Genomic DNA, 22,243 nt, shown 5'->3' on the forward strand with positions numbered 1-22,243 from the left:
TTGAGATTGGAGAGGTAGCAATTGATGTCCAAACATGTTCTTAGGGCATGTTTGGGATCATAGTATCGTGACCGAAATTAGCTTTTTCACCGAAAAAACTTCTTTTTATAAGCAAGTGTTTCTAATTTAGAAGCAAATTTGTCTAACTCTTGATTTTTAGCTTTTCTTCATATTTGAACCTTTTTAACTCATCTCATACAAACGAGTTTATGCTAAACCAACATTTTTATAAAAATTTATTCAAAAATAAAACATATTATGCTAATTAGTTTTTTTATAATGATTATGCTAATTAATTTTTACTCCAACTTCAATCTGCAAAAATGGTTTAGAATAAAAAATTACTTTTGCCTTCTCAAGAGAAAGCATTTATATAATGATTGAGGCGGGGATGTCATTCCCGTCTTGATTCACTAAATAAACGGGTCGCAGCCCCGCATTATTTACTACCCCAAAAAAAAAAAAAAACTTTTGCCAGTGCCATCCAAAAACACCCTAAAATTGCAGGAGAGAGTGGCTTCATTCAGAACCCTGCTCGGCTATTGATCACCTTTTTGTTTTTGTTTCTTTTTTTGGGTTTGGATGAAATGGATCAAAGCCTTCGCTTTGACTATAAAAAGTGCTTCTTCTGAGGCAAAGCTGAAGACGCACATTAGTTGGGAATTGGACTAGTTTTGATGAGGACCCACTTAGTTATTTCAGCCCAATGGGCCCAGCAATAATGTACTGACTACCAGCTATATCAGAACCGACTTAGTTATTTCAGCCCAATAGGCCCAACAATAATGTACTGACTACAGTTTATATTAGGCTTCTAAGAGGGGAGCCCAACTCATTTTAAAACTCTCACCTCTGTGGCTCCGCTGTTCATTTTTCAACTGTTTGATGTTTATGTTAAAAATAAAAATAGTACTACTTTTAGTTCTTAATATAAAAATTAGTTGGTTAATTTCAGTATATTAAAAAAATTAGTTAGTTATAATAAATATGTATTTTTGACCTAAAATGCCATTACTAATTAAGTGCCATTTAATTAGACATTTAACATGTATAACTATTATAAAAACTATTTTAAAAAAAATGAACAAATATGAAAAATAAAGTGAATTAGGGTTTTATATTTAAAACCAAATTAAAAATCAAACTAACTCTTATATTAAGGATAGGAGATAGTCTTACTCAGTATTCACCCAAAAACAATCCGTGTACTCAATGCATGGAGTGCGAAAAAATTGACGAGAAAATCACCCTCTTTTGGATCTTGTGCATGGATATGCCTATTAATTTTTTTTAAGTTACATCTAACACTCTAATTTTTATGGTACTGAGTGAGTACATTAAAAATAAGATTAAGTTACTAGATACATAAAAAGAATATTACTTCCGATCCTTAATATAGAAGTTAGTTTAATTTTTAATTTGGTTCTAAATATAAGATCTCAATGTACCTTATCTTTTATATTTATTCATTTTTTTCAGAGTAGCTTTTGTAGTAGTTGCACATATTAAAGATTCAATCAAATAATCATTATAGGTAATACACATGATTTGCAAAAGTATTCTAAGAAAGACAACACCTAATCATTAAAATAATTAACTTAACAAATTTTCTCAATCTACTCAAATTAGTTAACTAGTTTTTATATTAAGAACCAAAGATAATATTAAAGTGCTAAATGTATCATTAAAAAAAAAAGGGATGCTAGCGTTTATCCTTTAGGAGGTGTTTGACAGCACCTCAAAAGTATTTTTTCACAAAACGAGATAAATTTTTCTATATATTTACTTTGTAAAAATATTTTTAAAACTATAGGTTTGTACCTATCCAAATATTTTTTTAGTATAAATGCCTATACCATTAAAAATTTCTGTCCCTCTTTCTTTCACGTTCTTCCGTCATCCATTCAGTCTTTAACCTTTGGAAACAGCGCATTCAGTACTATTTCCCCATGCGTTTACAAACGTTACGTCGTTACTGTTACTGTACACGTGCTTTCCAATTCTGCAATCTTTTCTTTATCATGCCAATTCCACCTTATTTTTTTAACTTTTTAACCCAAAGTGCACAAGCCTGCCTCCCATAAAGGGCAGGGCACTTCACTTTCACCCACCGGTTTCTTTTATTTGAATCATGAGGATTGATTACATCTTCAAAGTATAGTTATTATGTTTTCACATTAAATTTGGGATTAAAAAAATCAATATATATTTATCTTAAATTTATTAATGTTTAACAAATACTACCTCCGTCTTAATTATAAAAGCTAATGACTAATTTGAAGAAATTAAGAAAATAAGTTAAATTAGTTATTGTAATAAATATGTGTTGTCTTTTCTAAAATATCTTTACTAATTAAGTATATTGGCTATAATCATCATTGTTAGAAGGACTATTTTGGAAAAAATGTATAAATATAAGAGGCAAAGTGGATTGAGATCTTATATTTAAAACTAAAATAAAAATCAAACAAAATCTTATATTAAGAACTGGAAGTATTACTTATTGTTTTCTTTAACGAGAAGTCCACCCTATTTTCAGGTCGCACACTCTTTTCCACATCTTTTGTCGCTTAAAGTGACTCTCAGATTGATAATCTTTTCATTATTGTGAAATATTATTTTATATGAACTAAAATAAAACAAATACAAAATTAAAATGATAAGTAAAGGGTAAAAAATGAAGAAACTTGAACTTCTAAAATAACGGAAAAAAGGTTTATATGAAAATTTCGTATTAGATTAAGCATTATAAAATTTCATCAGAGAGATTTTACAAGGTAATTTTCTCATGCAAATAATTTGAATCGTCTATCTTGTTTACATGGGATAGATAATGCCAGTTTTTTTTTTTTTTGGTCAAAAGATAATGCCAGTTTTAAAAACAAAAAATTTGGAATAATAATGATAATAAATATTCATACTCCAATAAAAATTTAGTAGGGTTTTAGTTGCCAATTAGGCAATTAATGTTTCTCAGAGCATAATTAATCGGGAAAAAACGGCAAACGAGGAACGCCGAGTTGCCAGAATAAAAACTCGAGATTTCCCGCTGCGTGCTTCTTCTCTGATTTCTGCAGTCAATCTCCGTCGATCTTCCGATTTCTCCCCTCCGTCTTCTCTTTTGTCTCTCTGTCTTCCACCACTGCTCTTCACTCCCTTTCTTCCTTGATTTTTAGTTACGACTGATATGATATGCGTCCACCTCAATTGCTTCCTTCCAACTTGGGGTTCGATATCGGCATAATCTGCGGCAAGTTTAGAATTAGGCTTTCTAGGGTATCCACGGCACTTAGATTATTTTTTGCTTTCAGGATTTCCGTTTTGATTTAGGTGACTTCAAAAGGAATTAGAGCTTGAATTCCCCAGTTTTATTTCTTCTTGGAATATCTGTTCCCCTTTTGAGTTTTATGTACTAAAACTTCGTTGCGCTCTTGCTAGTCTATTAATTTTTCAGAGGTCCTGGCGCGCTTGCGATTTGGAATTATTATTATTATTTTAATTGTTGGTAATAATTTTATTTTCGGGGCTTACTCTTGCTCAACTTGAATTTTGAGATTTGGGGATTGGAGGAGGGAAAGAAATAAACTGTAGGAGATTGCCCTAGAGCTTGTTAACCTATCGGCTTGAAAGTTTTTTCCTTGGCAGTGCTGGAGAAGGTATTTGCAGTTCTTTTGATCCATAGTTGTTAATCTCATTGACGGAGCTAGAACCCTGAATCAGCCATGGCCTCTTACAGGCCTTTTCCGCCGCAATCGTCGTATGGTCCACCTCCGAGTCAAAATCCTATAGCACCGGGACATCCACCTCAACAACAACGTGGAAATCAGTACAATCAAAGCTGGGGCTATGGTGGAGGCGATGGCAATATGCCTTCAGCTCCTTCTACTTCTTTTCCCCAAAATTACGCCCAAATGCCCCCAAATTCTAATTATCATCATGGTGGATATGGATCATCTTCTTCTTCACAGCATTACGGTGCTCCAAGAAGTCAACAACCTCCTCCCCCTCCTCCTCCTTCCCATCAGCAGTATCCATATCAGCCACCACCTCCACCACCGCCTGAAACTTCTTACCCGCCTCCACCACCTCCTCCGCCACCAGCACCTTCAATGCCGCAACAAAATTCAGCTAACTTGCAGCCTCCATCACATCCTCCTATGTATTATCCATCTGGTCAGTTCCCTCAGTATGACCAGCAGCCACCTCCACCTCCTCTGTCTCCGCCACCAAGTTCTTCCATCCCACCTCCACCTCCCCCAAGTTCACCACCTTCAGCTGCAGCTCCTCCACAACATCATCAAATTAAGGATGATAGGCGATTCCACGACCGTAACAAAGGGCCTGTGCCATCTGTTAGGCGTGATCATGAGCATTCCCAGCATGGGATGCCTCATAAACAGCAGAAGCCTGCTGTTCCTGCAATGCCACCGAAGAAATCAAATGGACCTCCTGGGAGGATTGAGACAGAGGAGGAAAGGAGGCTGAGGAAAAAGAGAGAATTTGAGAAGCAACGGCAGGAAGAAAAGCATAGGCAGCAACTGAAGGAATCACAGAACAGTGTTCTGCAAAAGACCCAGATTTTGTCATCTGGGAAGGGGCATGGTTCAATTGTAGGCTCGCGAATGGGTGAAAAGAGAACTGCTCCGCTACTGAGCGGTGAGAGGATTGAAAATAGGTTGAAAAAGCCCACGACATTTTTGTGCAAGCTGAAGTGAGTATGCTGATATGTTTTCCGTGTTTCAATATTTCTTTCATTTTTCTTGCTTTACCTGGTCATCAATGTAGACATAAAACATCTGATTCTTCCGTATATATTGTTCTTAAAATTTTTTTTTCTGTTATGGTTTTTTTTTTTTAAATGATGTTTAATTTAATTTTATTTATATCATATGAGTGTCAGTATTAATTCATAACGCGGGAAACTGTAATTGTTGTAACGAAGGGGACTTTTGTGCCATTTTTGTGGTATTTCCTTCTACTACTGATACATTCTTATATGTATTCAACATTCAAGATTCCGAAATGAGCTTCCAGATCCAAGTGCACAACCCAAGCTTATGGCATTCAAGAAAGAAAAAGATCAGTATGTATTCTTATTTTCTTCTTCACATTGTATGTTCGTCGTAGGTAACATGTTCATGTTTCTTAGCACTTAACATACATATCTCTACAGTCAGTGGTTGTCTTTGATTTTTACATCTTTTTTCTGCCCTTTTGGGTTTTATTTTTTCGGGTGCGGGGTTGCCAAGCAGGTTAGAGAGGGTGTCCTGGATACGTGATATTGCTTTAGGTTTTTTATCTTGACCATTCATTAAAGAGTCAATAATGAGGATTTGCTTTTCCCACCTTTCATATTAAAAACACTCCTCAATTGGTGCTGCACCTATACTTCCCAGCAGCATTTTTTTCCTTTTATTTGTTTGTTCTTTTTCTTTTTTCTTGGGGTTGGAGAGAAGGTGAGGGTAGGTGTGGAGCTGATTCCTGTTGGAGCTTGTGGAGAGAAATTAAGATATTGCTGTCCAAAAGGACAAGGTTGTCTTTAAGCTCTTAGAAAGTGTGTGAAATCCCCCGTAGAGAAAATGAATGATGGAAATAGAACACTATCACTTTATAGAAACAGCTATAGAGACTTATGCACCATTCTTGAAATTGAGCAGACGAAATCCCTACAAGATATTAAGATTATAATGTGGACTGGGGATGGAATTGGCTTATGTGGATTTGGATATTTTTGGGCTATGCTATGTTATTAAACTGCTTCATTTTGTTGGCTTGATGCTTTACAGGATATACATATTTCTCTTGGATTGTATGTCATTTTGGTATCTTCTAATCATTGTGCAGATATTCAAAGTATACAATCACATCTCTGGAGAAATTATATAAACCCAAACTTTTTGTGGAGCCAGATCTTGGGATACCTCTGGACCTGCTTGATCTCAGTGTTTACAAGTATCATCCTCAACTTCTTTGCTATATTTGATAACTTCGATTGTTTACCCTGACTTAGGTGTGATGAATTATGTTTCACCTGTCCTGTAGTCCTCCCAGCGTCAGACCACCTCTTGCTCCAGAGGATGAAGAATTATTGCGAGATGATGAAGCAGTAACCCCTGTTAAAAAACCCGGCATAAGAAGAAAGGAAAGGCCTACTGATAAAGGCGTTGCTTGGCTTGTTAAAACACAATATATATCTCCTCTGAGCATGGAATCAGCAAAACAGGTATTGGACATGTTTGTTGGAATAATGGCACACTATTCTACCTGGCAGTAATAACTTGATAATGTTCTGCTGCAGTCTTTAACTGAAAAACAAGCAAAAGAACTTCGAGAGATGAGGGGAGGGCGCAATATTTTGGAAAATCTCAATGATAGGTATGCTGTTACTGAGCTTTCCCATCAGATGTCAATTTTAAATATGAAAATTATTATATGACCTCAGTGATATTTTTTCGGTGTAACTCATAATAAACTAATGTTACAGGGAAAGACAAATCAAGCAAATAGAAGCGTCATTTGAAGCAGCTAAATTGCCCCCTGTTCATGCAACTAACAAAAATTTGTATCCTGTTGAGGTTCTGCCTCTGCTGCCTGATTTTGAAAGGTATGGCCTAATAAATGATGCTTGTCAGTGAAAGAAATAGTACCTTGGCATGTTAGCCTATGGGTCAGTTGATTGTTTGCATTACATATTAAAGAGTCACTTAGTTCAATTAATCATCTTTAATAGTTAAAAAAAAAAAAAAACCAATCCTATTTGATGGGATATTAACTTCTCAGGAAATATACTTTTTGGGAAGTTGTTTCTCAAGAAGTTCATCTCCGACTTGCTTGTTTAACTTTTTTGTTTCCCAAGAAGTTAATATTATTTTTTAATTACATTTGTTTTTTCATGTTGAAGACATAAATATCCATATATTAATTATGAATTAAATACTTATAAAGGGTAATTTTTGAATTCTTTTTGAAAAATAAAATTAGGGAAGTAAAACTACCCTAATGTTTAATCAGTAAGTTACGTGCTCAATAATATTTTCGAGAAGTTATAGTTTTTAATCATATGGTGGCAGTTTCATTACTCTCAGAAAGTTTAACTTTGCTCCTTTCCTCCCAACCAAGCAAACCCTAATCTAAATTTATTTGCCAAAAATTGGTGCTTCTTCATAGCATGTTTTTGTGGTCATATTACCTAAGCTGTATGTCATCTTGTTTTGCAGATATGATGACCAATTTGTTGTTGCAGCATTTGATAGTGCTCCAACAGTTGATTCGGAAATCTACAGTAAGTTGGATAAATCTGTTCGTGATGCCCATGAATCAAGGGTAGGCCATCGCACAATGACAAACCTGTTGCTAGTTCCTAGTAGCCTAAATCTTGGTCATAGATTTTAGAGATTTGTCTATCCTGCTATTATCTTTGTTCTTGATTTTTTTTTTTTTTACTTTCCTTTTTATAATAGTAAATAAGAATAAAATTTTATATTGGGACATTTGCAAGGCAGTGAAAAAATCTAGACAATATCAGGAAAGCCATTATTGGTTTGACTGCATGTAGTTGCATACCTCACAGGTCTTGTGGAATTATCTACTGATACATTCAATATGCATTTGAATTACTGGTATAATACATACGGATACATACAACTCATTGTAGTACAAAAAATGTTTTTGGCCTCGGGGTCTTATTGTCCCTGTACTACAGGGAAGAATTTTTTGTTTGTAGTCACATGGCAATCTTTACAATCCATATGCCGCCGTATCTCAAACCTCTTACTACTAAACTGCTTTGCTGTTGTTGGTCATTGGTATTGAAGTTGAGTGATGATATTGCTGTTCCATGACAGTACGAAGCATTGAAAATAAAGAGTAAGGATTGGAATTGGGATTGAAAACATGTGTTAAAAAGATGTTTAACATAAGTGATTTCTTATCACATGGGATTAGACAATCGCATGTAAACGGAATTGGAGAATACCACCTTCTCCCGTGGTATTCTCCAATCCCACATATGTGGACTTGTCTAATCCTAAGTATCAAACAATTACTTATACTAAACACTCTTTTAATGTAGTTTTTCACTCTTAATCCCAATTCTTATTTCTCATTTTCAATGCTTCGTACCAAACGTGACATTATAATGGCTGTCAAAGGGGGGCATGTTGATAGTTATAATTTTCTTGCATGTCACGGGACTTGTTAGGACATCATAATATACAAGTTTGTGAACAAAACCTCAAGTGGGTGCTTTATTGCCATAAGTTCATCTTATCTTGAAATCACCCTTTTCTGTAATTTGTGGTGACTTAATCTGCTTTCAGTCTTTCTTGTTATGATGACTACTCAAGCCAGATTGGCATTGATTATTTTCTAATCCTTCATGCAAAGGCGCATTCGATACTTTCTTAAAGTGTTTTGATTATTTGTGGTGATGACTACTGAATGTGCTGGATGTTGACTCCTATCCATTCTCACAGGCAATTATGAAAAGTTATGTTGCAACGGGTGCAGATCATGCAAATCCTGAGAAATTTTTGGGATACATGGTCCCAACACCTGGAGAGGTAGACAAGCCTCTGCATTAATAAGCTTTATTCACATTTCAGTTTTTGGATACCTATATATATATATATTTATATATATTTGAAGCTGCTGACTTTTGTATCTGACTTTTATGGCAGCTACCAAAGGATATGTATGATGAAACTGAAGATATCTCATATTCTTGGGTTCGAGAATATCTCTGGGATGTATGTAGCAAATGTCAAAATTGATGCTATTATCATTTATTTTGATTATACTAAAAGAATTTCCTTTTTTGACACTACACCAATTTTGTTGTTATACCTCAATAGGTTCGGGGTGATGATGTAGATGACCCTGCAACATACTTGGTTTCTTTCGAACAGTCAGAAGCACGATATTTGGTATTTTCTGGAGCTAATATATCCATGATTTCTACCATCCGTCTGTCTTGCATATTGCTACTTAGTTTTTCAGATGTGTCATTGTGAATTTATTCCAATTTTAATCTGCAGCCTCTTCCAACAAAACTTTTGTTGAGAAAAAAGAGGGCTAATGAGGGAAGATCAACTGATGAGGTTGAGCAATTTGCTGCGCCTTCAAAAGTGACTGTGAGACGAAGGCCAACCGTTGCTGCAATTGAACGGAAGGATTCTGTGGTATGACTATGACACTGAAGCAATCTTAAATCTTGTCTTAGCCATTGAGATTATTAAAATAAATGACTCTTGTATTGTAATTGCTTCAAAGGGTTATACAAACATAAAGGGCAGTTCTTCAAAGAGAAGGGCTTTAGACATGGATGACGATCTAGAACAGCAACATAGAGTTGCAATGCACCAGGATAATTATCAATCTAGTGGAGCGGAGGATGACATGTCTGAATGAGCCTTCGAAGCAAATGTCAATGCCTCAAAGCGAACTTTGCTCGATGAGGATGTGGCTGCTGAGTTAGCGGCAGGCAGTTAGTTTGACCTGACCCGAGCGTTTCAATGAAAGGAGGACAACATGTTCGATCCTATAAATTTTGTCCGTTAAATTTATACACATACCCTTCCTGATTGTAGGCAGTTTCAAGTTAATCATCGAGCACAATGCCCGGAGAATATCATTGTATCATCTACGATAATATTTTCGTGAAAATTAGTAGTATACCATCCTAACTCTAAAGTCCTTCACATGTTGACAATAGCGTGAGAATTGACAAAAATCTGGTGAAATGATTCTCTCTGCATGGGCTGGCGAACAACAAACTAAAATGCAGGCTTTGCTGGACGTATTTGGTGGGTTTTGTGATGCATAATGGAGGAGGCTGATCTAGATTATGAATTGCGGAGGAAGCCTCCCAATCAAAAAATCTTTGTGCCCAGTTTGTTTTCTTCAGTCCAGTGATGAGGAATGACAACTGACGTCGAGAGATTTCCGTAAAATATAAGTTCAACCAGAGCATCTGCGTGATCATCTTCCATTGTTGTATAAGTTGTACAAGCGATTTCTATTTTTCCTTGTGTAATAAGTTGTTGCCTTGGTATCATTAAATTTCAACCATTTGATGTATTTTTAACCTTCGGTTGTTAGTTTACATTTCGCAATTTTGTTTTATCTTTTCTATCAATGCAGCTTGGTAAATCTTGTTCACTGTTCAGTGAGTGACTAATTCATGACTATCTGCAGGGGACAAGATATAAATTAGACTTGGATAATTAATTTCACAATTCAAGTGGTTTCTCAGTTTTGGCATTCTTCTGTACAGGAGCCTTACATGGTATTCCGGGAAAAAAAAATCGACGCAATATATCAGAAAGAATGATACAAGGGATAAGGACATATCCGCTCGAGTGTAAGAACTAATATCTTTTAACAAGTGAAAAATAAATTGTATGAAAGAAAATAGAAAAATCATTCAGTGGAAAGAAGCAAACTTTGCCAATGGGATGTCAGCTTTTACTATGAACAAGATGCGCCTGGGTAGAAACCAACGGTCAAAACGGTTTCAGTCGCCTGAAAAGTTTAAAAATGAAGACTCCTGGCTGCAATCGACGCCCTGTCAACGGTCAACCAACAAATATGACTACAAGAAAACATCAACCAAGAACCCATAAAGAAGCGATACAAAACATATTCCTTTCTGAGATGTAAGTTAATATAACACAATTTTCCATTGTGAGTATGCATAAAAATTTACCCAAAACATCCAAATTTAATGTATTCTAAAGTTTGAATATTTTATACTAATTCAACATATATTTAGTGTTAAAAATCACATATATCTATATCTATATATATATATATATATATCTATCAATTCGAAGCTTCATTTTGTTCGAGAAACGTCATTGCAATATTTTTAAATTCAAAAGAGACGTATTTTTTTTTTTTTTATAAATAAAAAGCAAAACAGAAGACAGCATAGTTTTGACATTTCTAGGAGAAGTTTCAGTATATCACTAGAGTACCAACCATGCTTGTCGGCATTTGACAGCTTCAAGACGAACAACTCTCTTTTTATCATCAAGAGCCCTTGATATTGCTTTTAGTACCTAATATAATCGTTCCGGTGAGTACAAATCAAAGCAAGGATAATCTTCCCGAACAGTTCAGCACAAAGAGGAAGGTGATAATCAAATATAAAACCACTTCACAAATTCAATACTCTTCATCTCTACAAGACCAAACAATCAACATGTTGCTAAACGTCAAACATACCTGTCTTCTCATAGGATAGATACGGGCATGGGGCATCTCGGACATGGCCATGAGACATTGAATGGCCGTCTCTCTGACAAGCTGCATGAGAGAGAGAGAAGTCCATTAATATCATCGTTGACTTTGAGCTGTTTTAGGCAATAAAGTGATAGCCTAAAAGGAGATTGAGTATGAGAAACGGAGATATGAATGTTCCAAGACTTGGGACAAATTCTTCAGCAAAGCAGTGAGGTAAGGCAGGGTAAGAAAGAAAACATACTCGCACAGCTCGTCTTTTAAATGAGATTTTTTGGACACTCTTTTTAAGTTGAAATACATCGGTTTCATTCATAAATTAATAACTGAGGCTAGGAGCCCGGGTCTACCCTACCGCTCCAACATAATCCAGAGCAAGAAAAATGTTTAGACTACTCCACCTGGTGTGTCAGGGCACAACACAGGTGATAAAATTGCTTTACAACACAGCTCAGGACATTTCAGCAGCAAATAAATTAACAATAAAATACTGACCGATTTATGAGGGTACTCTGCAAGCCTGATCAGGCCATTGACGATAATATGTATATGCTCAGCAACAGCTTCATGCCCTGCATGCACATTATTTATACATGGAAATCAATTTGTTAGTCTCAATGTATAACCCCTTGTTGAGTGGGCAAAGTAAATTAACGAGTGGCATTCGCAGGTCACTGATTCAATAATATTTTATGGGCAGCAATAAAGATACAAGCATAGGAACTACCATTCTTCTCAGTTAAGATCCCCGATAAAACAAGCAGCAGACCATACAACAAATGTTTATCTTGATGATCCTCTGTCATCATGGACAAGCAATCCAGGAGAACTGGTATCAGCTGCAAAATTAGCACAGGAATTACGATAATAAAGGGGGTGATCAATAAAATTCAACATGTGTATAAGTAATTAAATTACCTAGTTTCAAATTTCTGAAACTAACCTTTTTGGCTTCATTCAATACTACAATTAGTGGAGTATCAGATATGATATGAGCAAAAGCTCGATATAACATAGACCTGAAATTGAGCAGGATAACGGCCTGGGTGTAAGCATTTTGTCGTGGAAGGAAAAGATACAAAAGAAAAACCAGGTAAAATAGTTCATTGGCAATACTATGCTTTTTGCATGCATTAAACAGCAAGTTCACAAATCTATTCATGATATTCAACAGTTTAAACTACTACTTCCAGTCTTTAATATAAGAGCTAGTTGACGAATTAAAATAGATTAAGAAAACTAACTAAGTTAGTTATTCGTAATAAATATGTGTTCTCTTTTCTAAAATGTCCTTACTAATCAAGTATATTGGTTATAGTTACCATTATTACAAGGACTTTCTTGAGGAAAAAATAGATAAATATGAGAGACAAAATGAACTGAGATCTTATATTTAGGACCAAAATAAAAGTTAAACAAGCTCTTATATTAAAAATCGAAGGTAGTATGATATTATCTCAAAAATCTTTGCAAAGTCATTCCATTTTTCATATGCCTGGTTCAGCAATTCTGCTAGACTAATTCACGTTGATATACAAACAGCATACCAAATTTAAGGGGAAAATAGGAATATCTGCCAGATAGACGTTGGTGCTTGGTCAAAACATACATAGATTATTCTCAAAACACAATAATATCCACTAAGAAAACTGCCGAAGCCTACTTGTCTAAAAAAAATTGGTAAGAAAAAAATTGTTAAAAAAAAAACAAAGAAAGACAAACTGCAGAAGCCAAAGCCACTTTTGAAAAAGAGGGAACGCATACAGTGAAATAAACAAGAACTCATTAAAGATGAACTACAGCAATTATCACCTAGCACTAGATCAAAGCAGCACCAGATGCATCAACAGTCTGATACTTGAAAACCTTAAATTAGAAATCAATCTCCTACAACCATGCATTGACTAAAGTGGTGACTTCTTAACCTTCACGGAATGAACAGAACGCTAAATAAATTAGCATACTTCCACAGTGACAATAAAATCAATATTATAAAAACGTTATTCTGGTCCAAAAGAATAAGGAGCTAGGAGTCTCGGACAACACAATCTGATCGTTGCAAAGTATGCAGGCAGAGAATTTTGGTCCACATGAAATTATGGTAATTTCCAATTAGAAAATGTTAATGATTTCCTCTGGCTGGGCAAGCAGAGAATAATTTGAACATGGAATTCAAAAGGTGACAAGAAATTATAGCGTAAAATCAGGTATGTTAAGTTGTTCTTGGAGGGTGGGGTTTTTTTTGGGGCAAGGGAGGATATTGTACCTGGAGATTGAAGAATGAGATTTGGGGATCAACTGCAGAAATACAGGCATCATGGAAGAGAAAAACCGCTGCTTATAGAGTGGTCGTATTCTGACATGGAACTTTCTGTTTAAACAATCTTCAGAATCACTCATAAGAATATGAAATGCATCAGCAGCACATTTCATTACTAAAGGATCCAAATTCTTCACGGGAGTTTCTTCTTGCAAATCTTGGATCAAAGGCAAGGCACTCTTTGGGCCCAATGATAAACACTTCAAAAAAATCATAGTGACATCTTTAATCTTTTCATGACCACGTAGAAGCAAACCTTTTCCAAGCCATGAGAGTCCACAAATGGCATTGAGTTGAAGCAATCTATCAGTTCCAACTCCAAGACATAAATCAGTCAGAACCACATCATGTCCTTGATTCATTTGACTACATTTCTGACCAGTTATTTTCGTGTCAAATATAATATCAAGAGCTTCTTCCAAGGTAAGATAACTGGAAGTCTCAGTACCTTCAGATTTTGAAACCATTTTGTTAATCATAGAACCCAAGGCCTGAGCTGCTGGAACAACACCCCTGAGGAGGGTTATGATAAATAGATGCAGCATTATTCTTTCATTTGGAATGCATGTTTGGGGGCAAACTGCGATAACTGCTGATGCAAATATTGAGACCACCCGTTTCTCTCGATCAGAAACATCATGTTGTCCAGGAGTTAGAGGTGATCTATCCAGTTCCTTGAACTGAAAACTAGTGTGCGATGAAAGTATGTCATATGCTTTTTTAATAATAATATTCTGGCTTTCCACAGAGCAATAGGCAACAGCAAGCTTCATCACTTTCATAATTGCATCCAGAAGTCCCTAAGATAATAGCAGAAAAATCAGCATCAATATTAGATTGTGTCACTTAATTGCTATTCAGCGATAAACAAGTACAATATATAATTAAAATTAACTCACAAAATAAATTGAGCTTGACCAACACGTGTTAGTCATAACAATGTATACCTTTTCCTCAAATGGGACGGTAGAGCCCATGCAAATTCCTATTTGATTCCAAACTTCCACAGCAAAATGCACCACAGGTGCCTCAGAACATCCATTTTCATGGATCCTGGCAATGTTCAGATTAAAACGAAATCACATCAATAAAAAATCTTCCAAGACTCTTATGCACAGTGAAAAACACGAGTCTCTCCAGTTGATGTAACCTGACACCAGGGATTTTTTTGGGGGGGGGGGGGGAGCTACCAGTCCATAACGTACTTTTATTTCTGGTACAAAATATATTGAATATATAGAGTTTCAGTTGGTTAAACTTTTCCAAAGGAGGGATATTTATATGTAAATAGTTGGTCAAGAATATTCAATTCTTCATCACTGAACTGCCACGTATATCACCTATGTTGTTAGCAATGAACTAATCAGTTTATTATGAAAGGCTAAGCCTAGAGCCCAATGATGAATACAATAATGATCACAAATTTAGTAATCTGCAGGTCACAAGAGTGCAGAAAACATAATAATTGCATAAAAAGTTAAAAAGGAGTGAAAATATTGTAAAAGCTATCTGGTATAATTGAATACCATGGGAGCAACTTGTCTGAGAAGCACTCTAGAAGCTGAATAACAGTTTCGGTAGACCTTAAATTCCCATGGACCTACAAAAAGTACCCCAAAGGCCCAACAATGAGGATACCACTAAATTTATTGAAATAAAGGGTCGCAGAAAAAATATTGGAGTTATGTACATACAAAAATCATAGACAGATTAGCAAATACAGCCCCTTCAAACTCTTGAAGAACTTTCAGCATATACATCACTCCAGTCATGCCTATGCCAGATAATGCTTCCAGTTTGAGTGGAAAAGGCATAGTATCATCAAGAGACAGCAGTTTGACAATTTTTTCTACAACAAATCTGCTATAGCTCTTCGCCTTTTCAGACTCATGAAACTTATGAACAAATGATCCAATACAAACCAATGCTTTCAATGCCGCCTCCCATAACACTGTTTTATTGAAATCCTCTGTGATAACTGATATAAATTTCCTCAAAATATTTTCAAATAGAAGTTTCGTAATTGGAAAAGTATCTCCTGGAAACATAGCCAATATCTCCAAACCCTTGACTGCACATCATTACCAAAGAAAATATGGAAATCAGCACCTTGAAACTATAACATTTTGACAAGCAAACAATGCAGTGAAGCAAAAGTACCAAATTGCATTGCCACAATATATTTATTTGTGCATTTAATAATTAGCAATATGAATTTGTGCAACTAATCTAAACATTAAGTATAACAACAATAAATAAATAAATGTAAAAGAAATCATATTCCAAAATATTTAAATTGACTGACATGACGTAACAATCAATTTGAAACCATTCAATCTGACCCAATTGGATTCACAGTTTACATGATATAATTGGATACAAATCAATCAGAGGAATAGAGGATAGCACTAACCACTGCATTAGATGGAAACATTACAGATCAACATGAAAAAACTAATGTGACTATACACATAGTTCTCTTCAGTCAACAAACAGATCTTATACGAGTTTGTTCCTTGATGAGAAGGGGACAGAGGGACAACAGAACAACACAAAATCAACCAAAACAGACCATGTAATTGGACCACATAATAAATAAACTAGGAGTCTGTAACCAAGTTTTCAAGGTTGAGGAGTCAGAATATAATCATGCTCAAATAGGAAAAACAGATCTAACCTCCAATATAAATATCTGGATCAAGAAGGTGATTATCAGCACCAAATGACAAGGCAGAAGCAAAGGCATTGAATAATGAACTTGAAAAATTATTAAGCATGGTGCAGAATGCCTCATGCTCAAAATCACAATTCAGCCCTGGTTCCTCAGACACCGCAATCAAATCCCTGCAACCTGAAAGTAGCTCAATGCAGAGATAAAGGAATCCAAACTTAACTCCTGTAAGGGGCAACATATTATCATTTGGCAAACTATTGATTTCTCTTATGGGAAATCCCAGAGCATCCATCATTCGAGAGAAAAGACTCTGAAACACAAGATTGCATGAGGAAAAGGAAGTCTTGGCAGTAACATAGAGAATACAACCAACAACATGTATTTTTTGCTTTCCTTGAACAGGAATATCATTGTATCTCTCATGACATGAAATGGAGTTGAAAACCATGTTCACATCTTCATCGTCAACAATCAAGCTCACTAACAAACCACTATTTTGCTTGATAAGCAACTGAAGAAGGGATAGAGCCTCCGTCACAATTTCATTCTTCTGAAAGTTAACCCCAACTAGAGGTTCTGAAGTAAAAGAAAGAACTGGCTCTTCCAAATAAGTAGATATTGCATCTTTTAATGAAGACCAGATAGCCCTGGCATGATTTGCCATTCTCTCTGCTCCATACTTGCAGGAGCAAGCCTTCAGATACTTTAAGGAATCAACCTATAAGCATGGAAAATCAAACGCACAAAAAATTCATGTCTCTTTATTCAAAGACCAAATTAATGCAGAAAGAAGGAAAGCATAAAGGTAACTAACAAATATCTAGCACTTCAGGAAGAACTATATATATTCCATTGAGACAAACCTTTGCTGAAAGTAGGGAGGAAGAAAGTTTCTCGAGAAGCAAAGGAATGACAAATGGTTCAAAAATGGGCGAGGAAGAGAATGCAGACTGCAGAGAAGTCGAATAATTAGTTCATAATAGTAGCAAAGCTGAAATAACATTTGCTCACCAGTTTCACATATAAATATAATACAAGCACCACAATTTCAATAATATCTATGAAAATATCAAACAACATTTTTTAAGATTGGAAACAACAATATGGGGCAAAGAAAAAACAGTACAAGAAGGAGGAGTGATCCTCCCAAGACAAAGAAAACATTTCAGAACTTTTAGCTCAATATAGTGTTCCAATCTCTTCACATGTCCACAAGGCAATCCCCTAAAAGATCATTAGTACATACTCTAGGAGAGGCTAAAAAGTGACTCTCAGATCAAGGAAAAAAACTACTGATTTAACAGTCTCACATTCTGTCCTCCCCAAAGACATCACAAATCAGCAACTCAGGACAACGCCTTTAAGAATTTATGCCCTTTTTCTAGCCAAAACCAGTGAAGTTGATGGTTTAAAAAACCTACAGGTCAGCTGGAGATATCTAAGCCTCCTGAAAAACCCCAGATGAACTATTCTAAATCTGCCAAGCCACTTTTTTTAAGGGGGGGAAAAAAATTAAAACAATACTTACATAAAAAATCCATCATAAACACACATGCCAATTTAGTGTGACAAAATTACCTCATCTGACCATCAGCCTGGAGTCTAGACAAAAAAAGTTCAGCAATAAACAGAACTTTTGATGTTCGAAGTAGATGAATGAACACAGACGCAGTAAGCAATAAAAATGTTCCTTTATGTGGACAGACAAGCAATAAACAGTTGATAATAGAAAAGAGGGGAGAAATGGGCGTTAAATTATCACATCCAATAAAGGTTGAAATATGACCTAAAAGTAAAATGTTACCCAAAGTCTGAATGAAAGTTGCACATACCATCAGAGCCCTTGACAGTTCATCTCTTTGGACACCAATATGTCCACCCCTGGGCTGGTCAAGAAATAGAAACACAAAAATAAATAAACCCCTAAATGTGGGTCTTTAGAAAGAAAGTTAGTATCTTGTCACACGCTTGCAACATTAAGTGCAATTAAAAGATTATATTAACTTCAAGGTAAGCTCAAATGATTCATGACAATTAACAGAAGGGAAAATGAATGCTGTTCAATGGAAGTATAAGACCAAAAATTAAGCTTACATGAGTAAAGTGAATGGGAAAGTAAGATTCCAAAATGTCAAAAATATCCTTCGCATAATTCGAAAGTACACCAGAAGGATCAGGATATAATCGTGTCAAACTCTCAACACAATGAAAAGCAAGCATCAAACATTCTGGATCCTTTTCAGCATCCACAGCTTCACAAATTCCATTAATAAGATCTTCTCCCTACAGGAAAGTCAAGAGGCAATGTGTTCTGAGATGGTAAAAATATAATTCCTCGTGTCAAAAAGATAGATCTCAACAGAAATACATGTATGAAAAAGCAAGCATCAACTGTTGGATTTTTTTTTTTTTTGGGTTACAGTGTAAGTGTTCAGGGAAAATAAACTACCAATGAAGAAACTGCATCGGAGTATAGCTCCAGCAGGCCATTAAGAAGTTCAAAGCAAAGCTGCAATATTGTAGCAACAAAAGCCAACATGAAGTGTTTAGATAACATCGCAAAAATCAAAATAAACTCCAAAAGGAGAAAAAGTTCTAATGTCTTTTTCATCCTTGGACAGGTTTCTAGGGCAAAAACAATGTCTAGGCACTCTAACCATAACTTACCTTTCTGTCATGCTGTCTTAAAGATTGAACTTGGATATTCTCTAGAAAAGATTGAGCAGCAGCTTTGGCATCACTATCAGTTACCATACCCACATTGCTTTTTCTCCTTATCATAGCCAAACAACCGACAAGGGCACCTTGCAGCGCTCTCCAATCTGCCTGATTAAATACAATATTATGTTGTTAGTACTATTTGGAAAAACTGATGACAAAATTATCTACCATTTAAAAGAGATCATAGATGATCAGTAAACATTTGGTTAAAGAAAAAATGAAAGGTGAAACTGCCAAATCAGACTCTCACAAAACTCAACCAGCAAAAGAACAAGAATTCCAGCAAGTCTCAAGTTAGGAGGCGATTAAAGAGGTTGTCAGGCTTGATTTAATGCTTAAAGTTTATTTTATTTTTTTCACACGTATAAATGAAGCAGATGCTTAAAGTTAGGCTTGGTACTAACCTCCAGTCTTAACGTGCAATCAGTAAATGGTAGGGGTTGAAGCAATTTTAAAAATCCATAGCAAAAGTAAACATAGGAAAGCTTTATGGCAAGATGCTACCTCTACTGTTCTTTTGAGAATTAAATTCTCCAATTTAAAGGTTCTTTCGTGTACTTGGATTTAATTGGAATATGAATGTGCTGACAGCCTCCTTTTGGTCCTATGCCCATGGTTTTTTGAGGGAGCTTCTCTAAAGATAAGAGACAAGTAGACGAATTGGAGAGCTAACTTGTATTGCTGAACTCAATTGTAATATTTCATCTCTGGTAAATTTCATATTGGAAACGGTACAAAGTTCTTGATCAAGGGGATTTTATGTTCTTCTTGGTCTCCAGGCTATTAGAATGATGTCTAGGTCGAGGGTCCTTTTTTTAAGGCCAAAAAGCATAGGTCTTAGATATTATTAGGATCTTTTTATTTCTCTGATGTAAATCCATATTTCCATCTCCATCCTAAGGCATGTCTTTACTTTCTAACAAGAGTTTATTAGTTTATAACAGACCCAAATCGACCTTTTTTTTTTTTTTTTCATCAGACAGCAATATAAGTTCCTTCTTAGAAAACTGAATTTATCTTGCTTGACTTTAGTTTGAAACCTACCAGACCCAGAGATGTTCTGCCGGGTAGAGTTGGCACAAATAAAGCATTTTGCTGACCTTTGGTTCCCCTCCGTCTGGAGTCTGGCTCAACTCTACCCTAACTAACATCCTAAGTAAGCCCAGATAAGTAAAACGTCCATCAATGATTCCCTAATATAACTCTAGCCTGGACTGCTAATATTCTAATGCATGTCCATGGAAGTTTCAACCATAGTCTCAAATCTATCCACCATATCAATACAATCCAATCAAGTCCATTGATGCACTCCAATCTATTTGGATGCAGCAACATTCTGTTCTAACCAAATACCCCACAAACCAGCAAAGACTGCACAATGCCAAAGAATTTTGCACTCCTTTTGCCTCCCAAAACCCAAAAATTTTGATAGATAGAGAGGAAAAGAAATTGACAAATATTTCAAATAAAAACCTCGAAAGCATAATGGATTTTGTAGAAGGAATATTTATACTGACCAATCTATCCTTGAAGAAAGCTATCAAGGTATGAACAGTTGCTTTGTCAAGAGGTTTTGATTCAATGCGCGTAAGCACCTCTGCTAGAAGATGGATTCCTGAAAATGTGTTTCCAAAGGATGCTCAAGCATTCACTCTAATTAACACATTATTCACAGTCACAGGTATAATACCATTAAAATGCACATGCATTGGTATTCATATGTAAAGTGTACACATTGTTGAATGCATGCATGCATATGGTGTGTATGCAACTATGTAGTTAAGAATGTCATACAATCTGAGAACAAATAAGACGCACCTCTTGCACGAATGATGTCATCTGTTGTGGTCAAATACATCTCCAACTCTCTAACCTTTAAGTGAAACAGTGGCAATAAAAGAATGGGGAGAAAACTAGCATGAACGCATGGAATTAAATATAAACGTGGAAAAAACGGGTTAAGAGAAAAGCATACCAGTGCTTCCAGAGTTAAAGCATTATTCTTTACAAGATTCCCAATTGCGTCCACACTCGCAAACTGCAGTGCAAAAGCATACTTTGTCAATGGGCAACAACCAAGAGAAAAGCATGCACGTAGACAATTAGCGAAAGCACATCCTCCTCACAGAAGGAGGAAAATTTGTTATTTTCTTCAGAAAACAATGAAAATTATATGATTATATAATTGAAAAAAAGAAAGGAATAAAGAAATCATGCTACTTCGACGTATAACTGAACTCTGCTCATACAAGTATTCATTTTGTAAAAAGGGAATTCAAAGAAGGGGGTAGACCTGCTGAGAGGAAGTAGCAGACGAGTCGACGTAGGACTCAATGTACCGAGTCAGCTGATCAAGTTTCGCCATTGACAACGAACACAGATAAGTTAGGGTTTCAGAATTTACAGGAAGAGAACGATTTTGTGACGGTTTAAAGGGATTTTACAGAGATGGTGAAGCGAAGAAAAACTTTTTGTACTTGTTGGGAGCGGCGGGAAAGGGTATAATGCAGCAAGGTGCTAGAGGCGGAATAATCAGCCAGGACAGAGCCAGCCAGTAGTAAGTCTTGTAACTTTCCAAAAAAAAAAAAAAACACTTGGGAATAATAGTGTTCTACATAAACTTTCCCTTCTTTACTGGATTCCTAATTTGAGCTACTTGTTCAGTACACAAAAATTTTCAACCACTTGCCTTCACGTAGCTTGTTTGTATTTATCATCTTGGTATGTATTTAAAATTATAATCACAGTCTTCAAAAACACATTTGCTTCGTCATTTTATAATTTCTAATTTCTAATGATGATCTAGTATGATGATCAAATTCACTGCATTAATCCAAGCCAAATTAATGAGGTCATTAAAAAATTCTTTTATGTTTTGTGAAATAAAACTCCTCTTGTATATTTATTTTGTACAGTGTAAAATCATTTAAAATAAGCTGGTATAAAAACATACTAAATTTTTTTTCCTGATCGTAAGGTTATTATTTATATGAAATTAATCACTTTTTTCTCACCTCTATTTTCTATTTTTCTTCTATTCAGCTAAGTATAAGGAAGAAAAATCACATCCCTCGATTTTCTCCCCCACTCTACTTTCCCTTCCCCTGTACATGCGGGCTAAACATATAAAATGATGAGCTAATAAACTGATATTGTTTATTTTTTTTGGTTCAAAGAGACATAAAGATTATAATTATTATGAAAATAAGAGTTAGTTATGAAAAAAAATTAATAAAACAATTTTAACGCACACTATAATTTTTATCCATATGGTCAATAGTTAAGTT

The 22,243-nt window shown here is 35.4% G+C and overlaps 2 protein-coding genes across 3 annotated transcripts; one reads left to right on the forward strand and one right to left on the reverse strand.

The window, feature by feature from the left end:
* Window positions 1-2,992: 2,992 nt before the first annotated feature.
* Window positions 2,993-10,084, forward strand: LOC114735409 (protein PAF1 homolog). Its single transcript, XM_028923095.1, has 12 exons — window positions 2,993-4,711; window positions 5,015-5,083; window positions 5,845-5,952; window positions 6,043-6,223; window positions 6,299-6,375; window positions 6,485-6,604; window positions 7,218-7,323; window positions 8,475-8,561; window positions 8,679-8,747; window positions 8,853-8,924; window positions 9,036-9,179; window positions 9,271-10,084. The coding sequence occupies exons 1-12, from the start codon at window positions 3,723-3,725 to the stop codon at window positions 9,406-9,408; spliced, it is 2,160 nt and encodes a 719-aa protein (XP_028778928.1). The 5' UTR covers window positions 2,993-3,722; the 3' UTR covers window positions 9,409-10,084.
* Window positions 10,085-10,286: 202 nt separating this feature from the next.
* On the reverse strand, window positions 10,287-21,451 carry LOC114735408 (MMS19 nucleotide excision repair protein homolog). 2 transcript variants are annotated; one of them, XM_028923093.1, is made up of 20 exons: window positions 21,250-21,451; window positions 20,932-20,994; window positions 20,775-20,829; window positions 20,474-20,571; window positions 18,903-19,061; window positions 18,685-18,744; window positions 18,330-18,518; window positions 18,068-18,121; window positions 17,099-17,185; window positions 16,239-16,953; window positions 15,256-15,632; window positions 15,088-15,161; window positions 14,509-14,614; window positions 13,508-14,361; window positions 12,185-12,260; window positions 11,969-12,080; window positions 11,737-11,813; window positions 11,227-11,307; window positions 10,981-11,060; window positions 10,287-10,564 (listed from the first exon to the last, which is right to left on the reverse strand). In XM_028923093.1, the coding sequence occupies exons 1-20, from the start codon at window positions 21,319-21,321 to the stop codon at window positions 10,531-10,533; spliced, it is 3,423 nt and encodes a 1,140-aa protein (XP_028778926.1). In that variant the 5' UTR covers window positions 21,322-21,451; the 3' UTR covers window positions 10,287-10,530. The 2 variants fall into 2 exon arrangements, with proteins under 2 accessions (XP_028778926.1, XP_028778927.1); XM_028923094.1 differs by lacking the exons at window positions 20,775-20,829; window positions 20,932-20,994; window positions 21,250-21,451 and having other exon boundaries at window positions 18,903-19,057; window positions 20,474-20,531.
* Window positions 21,452-22,243: the final 792 nt, after the last annotated feature.

The sequence above is a fragment of the Neltuma alba genome, unplaced genomic scaffold (assembly GCF_004799145.2).
Source record: "Neltuma alba isolate B1F8T4 unplaced genomic scaffold, ASM479914v2 tig00013207_pilon, whole genome shotgun sequence".
NCBI classification, from domain to species: domain Eukaryota; kingdom Viridiplantae; phylum Streptophyta; class Magnoliopsida; order Fabales; family Fabaceae; genus Neltuma; species Neltuma alba.

Bases quoted from the DNA above. Each gene is read 5' to 3' on its own strand.
- LOC114735409 (XM_028923095.1), top strand. From the start codon at position 3,723: ATGGCCTCTTACAGGCCTTTTCCGCCGCAATCGTCGTATGGTCCACCT. The intron at 6,376-6,484 runs GTATGCTGTTAC...CTAATGTTACAG, and splicing joins TTGGAAAATCTCAATGATAG to GGAAAGACAAATCAAGCAAA. The intron at 8,748-8,852 runs GTATGTAGCAAA...ATACCTCAATAG, and splicing joins TTCGAGAATATCTCTGGGAT to GTTCGGGGTGATGATGTAGA.
- LOC114735408 (XM_028923093.1), bottom strand. From the start codon at position 21,321: ATGGCGAAACTTGATCAGCTGACTCGGTACATTGAGTCCTACGTCGAC. The intron at 20,572-20,774 runs GTGCGTCTTATT...ACACATTTTCAG, and splicing joins TGACATCATTCGTGCAAGAG to GAATCCATCTTCTAGCAGAG. The intron at 15,162-15,255 runs GTATGTACATAA...TACTTTTTGTAG, and splicing joins CTAATCTGTCTATGATTTTT to GTCCATGGGAATTTAAGGTC.